Below are 7,397 nucleotides of genomic sequence, written 5' to 3' on the forward strand. Positions count from 1 at the left end.
AGACAATAACAACCATGCCAACTATGCGTTCTCAACCCTTGAGAATTTGAATCTATATGGAAGTAAGCCAACAAACACCTGGATTGCTGATAGTGGAACGACAACTCACATAGTGTTATAACCTCCTAACATATACCATTAGAATCGCCTGAATTTTCTACTATTTTTAGTATTTTTTACGGACTCAATATCTCATGTTTTTCAATCACGTGATCTCGGCGCTTATTCATGCCGAGATGCCGCGCCAAGATGCCGTGCCAAGGGCGCTTAGGAGAAATCCACGCTTCTGCGCAGCCTGCAGCATGCTTCTCTTTTCACATGGACGCTTCCTTATCTCACGCACAGACCATGTACATACTTTCTCATTTTCCTATATAAACAGCAGGAAAATTGCTTGGAGACCCCAAGTTGATTTTACCTTGTCTCATATTCATTGAGGAGGATTAGTCAGCCAGCTAAGTAGCAGGCCCCCAGTAGTACTCAGACGCTCACCACCCCTTAACTCACCACACCTCCAGGCCTAAGGCCCCCTTGCATTAGTTAGTAGTAGTAGCCCGCCTTAAAGCGGAATTAGTTTAGCCTTATCAGTAGATTACGTACGTGTTGCTTGTAGTAGTACAGCCTTAAGTGCCTGACTCCACTAGCGTGTGCCCACCTTACAGTGGTGCATGACATTGTAAAATCGACTTGCTGTAGGCTTTGATTGACAACAAGAGGACCTCCAGTACTAGCACGAGGGAAATCACGTGAACGGACTCGCCTTTTTGTTGTACACCACGGTGATGTGGGTACTCGCTAGTGGTGGGCGCTTACGGCCGTAACTACTACAACACTGCTTATCTAATCTACTGTATCTAAGGCTTATACTACTGGTTGCGTAAGGCAACGTTCTACTAACTACTGGCAAAGGGGGCTTAGCCCAGGAGGTGTGGTGAGCGTAATAAGCGGGGTTAACTTCTGGACTACTGGGGGCCGGCTACTTAGCTGGCTGAGAGTGCTCCTCCTCAATGGTATGAGACAAGGTAAAATCGACTTGGTGTTTCCAAGCAATTTCCCTGCTGTATATATAGACAATGCGCACTATCTACATGGTCTGTGCGCATGAGAGAAAGAAGTATAGAAGACAAATGAGAAGCGTGCTGTGGACTGCGCAGAAGCATGGATTTCTCCTAAGCGCCCTTGGCACGGCATCTCGGCGCGGCATCTTGGCATGATAAGCGCCGAGATCACGTGATCGAAAAACATAAGATATTAAGTCCGTAAAAATACTAAAAAATAATAGAAAATTCGTCCGATTCTGATGGTATATGTAAGGAGGTTATAACATTGCCCCCCCCTTAAAGGCTCTTGGCGGAGTCACAAGCCTTTTTCAGTCGCGACTTGTTGAAGCGTTGGATCTCCTGACTATGCTTGAGTAGCTCCTCTGGTTCCCATGAGTTATCTTTGGGTCCATATCCTTTCCATTTGATTAAGTAAAACCATTTACCCCGTTGTCTTTTGGAGTCAATGATTTGTTCTACCTTGTATTCCTCTTCTCCCTCTATTGTTTCAGGGGGAGGTTGTTCTGGGAATGGCTGGCTTGGGTTTTCGTGGACTTTGGACAATAGCCCCACGTAGAATACGTTGTGGATCTTCAGGGTCTCCGGTAATTTTAGACGATAAGCGTGGCTGGAGATCTTTTCTAGGATTTCAAATGGTCCTAACCTCCTTGGGTCTAGTTTATTGGAGTTGGTTTGTAGTTCCACATTCTTTCCGTCCAGCCAGACTTTTTCGCCAATGGAGTACTCCGGTGTGGTTCCTTTTAATCCTGCCATTTTTTCTTTTGTCATTCGTAGAGCGGATTCTGCCTCTTTCCATTCCTGGGCCAGGGTATCAGCCACGTGGTCAGCTTCTGGTATGTTTGTTGGCACATTGGATGGGCTCATCACAGGGTTTCTCCCGTAGACTAACTCAAAGGGGGTTTTTCCAGTGGCGGAGTGTCTAGCGTTGTTGTAGGCGTATTCCGCTAATGGTAGCCATGTAGCCCAGTCCGAGTGGTCCGCTGTGACATAAGATCTGAGGTAGAACTCAATGAATTGATTCACCCTTTCTGTCTGTCCATCTGATTCTGGATGGTAGGCCGAGGAGAAAGCGGGTTTGATCCCAAGGCGTTGGTAGAGAGCTCTCAGGAATTTCCCAGTGAAGGTGGTTCTGCGGTCCAAGACTGTTTTGATTGGCAATCCATGAAGCTTCCAGACATGCGTGATGAACAGGTCTGCCAGACCCTTAGCTGTGACTTTCTTCGTGGTAGGGATAAAGTGTCCAAATTTGGAAAAGGAGTCAATGACCACCAAGATTGCGTCGTACCCATTTGACTTTGGGAATCCTGTGATGAAGTCATACGAGATGGTGTGGAAGGGAAATGGTGGGACTTTGAGGGGTTTCAGGGCAATTGCCGGCGCGTGGGCTCTTCGATTTGCTTGGCATATTGGACAGCACTCAACCCATTCTTTTGCTGAGGACTTCATGCCAGGCCACCAGTAGGACCTACTGATCAGTTTGAGTGTCCTTTGTTGTCCTGGGTGGCCCGCTAGTGGGGAATTGTGAAATTCTCTTAGCAGTTGTTCTTTAAGGGGTTCTGAGTCCGGTACCACTAGTTTCCCACAATACCATAGGAGGTCCTCTTCCCAGTCATAATCCCGATAGGCTTTCCAAATAGAGGGGGGTGCGTTATCTGCGTCCTCTGTTAGGAACTGGATGATGGGTTCCAGGGAAGGGTCTTCCCTTAACCTGTTCCGGATTTCCGTGACGATCTCAAGTTCTGCCTCTGATGTATTGGCAAAAACCTCTGATGGTAGCATGACTTCTGGTTCTACTGGGGAGTCTATGTAGTCTGACCTTCTGGAGAGGGCGTTGGGTTTTCCTGATTGTTTCCCTGGGCAATAGTGTATTTCAAAGTTGAAATTGCTCAGGAAAATCCGCCAACGTGCGTGCCTTCTGTTGAACGTCCGTGCCTGCATCCAATATTCCAGGTTTCTATGGTCTGTGAACACCTGGATTGGCCTGTCCGTCGCCTCAAGGAAGATCCGCCATTCCTCTAATGCCTTGATTATGGCTAGGAGTTCCTTGTCATGGGTGTCATAATTAGCTTCGGCGCCGGAGAAAGATTTGGACATGTAAGCCACTGGGTGTAAGCGGTTATCCTCCCCTCTTTGACTAAGGATTGCTCCCATGGCTATTCCTGACGCATCTGTTTCCAGGTAGTAGGGCAAATTGGGGTTCGAGTGGATCAGAACTGGTGCCTTGGTGACCAATGCTTTGAGTTCCTGGAAAGCCTGTTCTTCTAATACGTCCCATGACCACGGGGAATCCTTTTTGGTGAGGTTGTGTAAGGGGCGTGCAACAGAGCTGAAGTTGGGGATGAAACGCCTGAGGTAATTAACAAAACCTAGGAAGGCTTGGACCTGTTTGACCGTTTTGGGCGTGGGCCAGGAGGTAATGGCCTCAATCTTCTTTTGGTCCATTGAGAATCCAGCTGGGGAAATGACAATACCAAGGTAGTCCACCGTTGTGACATGGAAGTGGCATTTGGAGAGTTTACAGAACAACTGGTTCTTCATCAACCGTGAAAGGACTTCCCTGACATGGGAAGGGTGGTCCTCAGGCTTCTTGGAGAAGATCAGTATGTCGTCCAAATAGATAACCACCGTGACATTGATGAGGTCTCTGAACAGGTCGTTCATGAAGTGTTGGAAGGCGGCTGGGGCGTTGGTAAGGCCAAAAGGCATCACTAGATATTCAAACAGCCCGTATTTAGTCCTGAATGCCGTCTTCCATTCATCCCCTTCTTTAATTCTGACGTTGTTGTAACCCCAGCGCAGGTCAAGCTTTGTGAATATTTTGGCATGTCTTAGCTTTGCCATCAGGTCGTCCTGTCTTGGGAGTGGGTACACGTTCTTGTGAGTGACGTCATTGAGTTTTTGGTAGTCCACAACCAATCTAAGGGATCCGTCTGCCTTCTTTACAAACATGACTGGGGCGCCCGTGGAGGAAGTACTGGGGCGGATCTTGCCCGTTGCTAGTTCTTCGTCAATATGTTGTTTGAGGGCCTTAGACTCCGCGTCAGTCATGCCATAAAGGGGACCTGGGGATAATTTGGCATCCGGAACAAGGTCTATAGATATGTCATACTCCCTGTGTGGAGGGAGGACCTTAAATTCTTCTTCGCCAAAGACCTTGGCAAACTCATGGTACTGTTCCGGAAGATTGGCTAAGGGATCAGGGTCTGCCTCTTCTTTGGATGCAATCTGAATTTGTTCGGGGAAGGTAACCGTCCCTAGGGACCAATCAATCAAGGGTGACTCCTGAGTGAGCCATGTCATGCCGAGGATAGCCAGGGTGTTGCCTATGGGGCAAACCAGGAAGGGAATGTGGTGGAGATGGCCATTGGCCAAGACCGCGAGTTGGACCTGGTGCCATATGCAACCAGTCTGAGATATGGTACCATCTAACATCCTCACTACCCGTGGATTTTTGAGTAGGGTTTTTGGGATTTTCAATTTTTCTACTAGAGTGGGGGATATAAAATTGGAGGTGGCGCCGGAGTCAATGAGGGTTTTGATGGGGTCCGTCGGATAGTCACGCAGTATCATGTCAAGAAAGAGTAGGGGTTTTTTGTTTGAGTCCATTGCAATATTTACAAATTCTGAGACCGATACATGCGATTCTAAATTAGAGACCAAGGGCTTGACGGTAGCTCTTGGCCTTACTCTTTTTCCGACTCGTCCTGGGCCACCTTGGCAGTTTCCTTGGGAGTGGCCTTCCAACCATTACGGCACTGCTTGATTCCATGGCCCTTCTGCCCACATTTGACGCACAGCCCAGATGCACGGCGGCGGTCCCTTTCCTCCGGAGTGACGTAGTTAGGGTCCTCTGATAAGCGGACCCGTTGAGTGGTGGAAGTGGTGGCCGTGGAAACCGGGGACTTAGCGGGGGTTTTCTTGGGTTGGTTCTCCTCGTTTTCCCGACAAATGTTGTCTATTTTGACGGAGGCAGCAAATATAGCCTCAAGGTTGTTGTCCGGGATATTGTCCTTGGTGGACAGGAGTTCCTTCACCTTCCAGTGAAGGCCGCGCACAAACTGGGCAATGTACGCCTCAGTGTTCCAATCAAGTTCTGCCATAAGATTGCGGAACTCGGTAACGTACTCAGACGTAGTGGTTGTTTGAGTAAGCGCGGCAATCTTCCTGGCGGCTGCCCGTTTGGCGTCGGGGTCGGCAAATGCCTCTTTGAATTTGGCCGTTAAGGCCGGGATAGTGGTAGGGGGGTTTCCCTTGCCCTTGATGATGGTCCCTATGATAGGGAGAGCCCAGTCGGCGGCCTTATCAGTCATGTGGTAAAGGATCCACACAACCATTTGTTCTTCTTCATCAAATTGATCTCGATGAAGTGCAACCCACAGCAGCATGCGATCCAGCCACTGGGTTGCCTTTCTTCCCCTGGAGTCCCCTTTGTATGGATCGGGGAGTTCCATCTTGGGTCGCTTCACGCTAGACCCTGAGTCGAATGGGGTAAGGGAGCTGAGGCTCCGCTTAGGCGTGTTGCCAGGCTCTCTCTTGGGGGCCCGCCTGGGTTCTTCCTCTTCCTCTGAGTCAAAGCCCGTTCCTCTTGATGGGCGGAAGGGGGCCTTGAGTCCAGGCCTAACCGTTCCTGGAGTGTGCGCTTCTCCCCCTGTATGTGTAGGGGGAGTGACAGGCCCAGTCAATGGGCCAGGCTGGGCTTGGACTTGGGGTCCTCCTTGATCCTTGTTGCCAAGTAAGTCGGCGGTCTCCTTGCATATGGCTTTAAGCTCAATGAGCTGCTGGCCTTGAGATTGGATTTGGGCCTGCAGGGACCCGACGGTGGCTGTGAGGGCTGTGACAGCCTCGAGGAGAGCGGTAAGGGACGGTTCCGGTTCCATCCTTGGCAAGTCTCGCGGAGTGGGAGATGCGCTGCGAGAGGGTGGTTGGGAATGGGACGGAATGGAACGACGGGAGGATCGGCTAGAGGGACGGGAGTATGGGTGTGGGACTCCAGAGCGGGTAGAGGGAATGGTGAAAACGGCGTGGGGGGAGTAGTGCCTTTATCAGGACTTATGAGCGGTTTTTCTGTAGTATACTGGCGCTAAACCCTTGCGTCTAGTACCTAGCGTTGGACTGTCCCTACAACAAATCAACAGACCTGGCGGTCGTGATATGGGCGGGTTTTCAGCAAGCGGGTATTTCAGCGGTCTAGGGTCGCTGACTACTGAGTTCCGGCAAAACTCGGGGTATGCGGGGGATTAGAGCCCGTCTGTCCTGGACACGGTCACATGACCAGTACAAGTGGTTGCATGCTGGCCCAAGCCCAAATTTGGGGGGTAGCAGGTGTAATCATGGGTTGTCAGCAGAGGAATAATAGGGCTCTATGGCTTAGTGGTCAAGCTGGTTCAATTCCGGCTAGTTCTATTTTCCTCTGTTTATGACACCGTCTGCCTTATAGCAATTTGGTACTACCAGGGACCAACGTCTGTTTGATTATTGAAGACAAAAGGCAAGTCCAATCTGGTTATTTCCCTCGTGCTAGTACAGGGGGTCCTCTCCTTGTCGATCAAGCCTACTACAAGTTGATTTTACAATGTCGTACACCACGGTGATGTGGGTACTTGCTAGTGGTGGGCGCTTACGGCCGTAACTACTACAACACTGCTTATCTAATCTACTGTATCTAAGGCTTATACTACTGGTTGCGTAAGGCAACGTTCTACTAACTACTGGCAAAGGGGGCTTAGCCCAGGAGGTGTGGTGAGCGTAATAAGCGGGGTTAACTTCTGGACTACTGGGGGCCGGCTACTTAGCTGGCTGAGAGTGCTCCTCCTCAATGGTATGAGACAAGGTAAAATCGACTTGGTGTTTCCAAGCAATTTCCCTGCTGTATATATAGACAATGCGCACTATCTACATGGTCTGTGCGCATGAGAGAAAGAAGTATAGAAGACAAATGAGAAGCGTGCTGTGGACTGCGCAGAAGCATGGATTTCTCCTAAGCGCCCTTGGCACGGCATCTCGGCGCGGCATCTTGGCATGATAAGCACCGAGATCACGTGATCGAAAAACATAAGATATTAAGTCCGTAAAAAATACTAAAAATAATAGAAAATTCGTCCGATTCTGATGGTATATGTAAGGAGGTTATAACACTTTTGCTATTAATAATCAAACTAGCGTTGGTCCCACGTAGTACCAAATTGCTATAAGGCTGACAGGCTCTGATTGCCTGCATACCACGAGTTTTGCTGGAACTCTGCAAGTAGCGCTCCTAGACAGCTGAAACACCCGCTTGCAAAAAACCCGCACATATCACGATTGCCAGATCTGCTGATTTGCTGTAGGGATTGTTCA

General features: G+C 49.4%; 2 protein-coding genes across 2 annotated transcripts; both read right to left on the bottom strand.

Annotated features, from left to right (window-relative positions):
• Positions 1–1,337: 1,337 nt before the first annotated feature.
• RhiXN_05562 (Retrotransposable element Tf2 protein) lies at positions 1,338–4,631 on the bottom strand (the record flags this gene model as incomplete). Its single annotated transcript, XM_043325378.1, has 1 exon — positions 1,338–4,631. The coding sequence occupies one exon, from the start codon at positions 4,629–4,631 to the stop codon at positions 1,338–1,340; it is 3,294 nt and encodes a 1,097-aa protein (XP_043180810.1).
• Positions 4,632–4,744: 113 nt separating this feature from the next.
• On the bottom strand, positions 4,745–5,938 carry RhiXN_05563 (Retrotransposon-derived protein PEG10; the record flags this gene model as incomplete). Its single annotated transcript, XM_043325379.1, has 1 exon — positions 4,745–5,938. The coding sequence occupies one exon, from the start codon at positions 5,936–5,938 to the stop codon at positions 4,745–4,747; it is 1,194 nt and encodes a 397-aa protein (XP_043180811.1).
• Between the last annotated feature and the right edge of the window lie 1,459 nt (positions 5,939–7,397).

The sequence above is a fragment of the Rhizoctonia solani genome, chromosome 6, assembly GCF_016906535.1.
Source record: "Rhizoctonia solani chromosome 6, complete sequence".
NCBI classification, from domain to species: domain Eukaryota; kingdom Fungi; phylum Basidiomycota; class Agaricomycetes; order Cantharellales; family Ceratobasidiaceae; genus Rhizoctonia; species Rhizoctonia solani.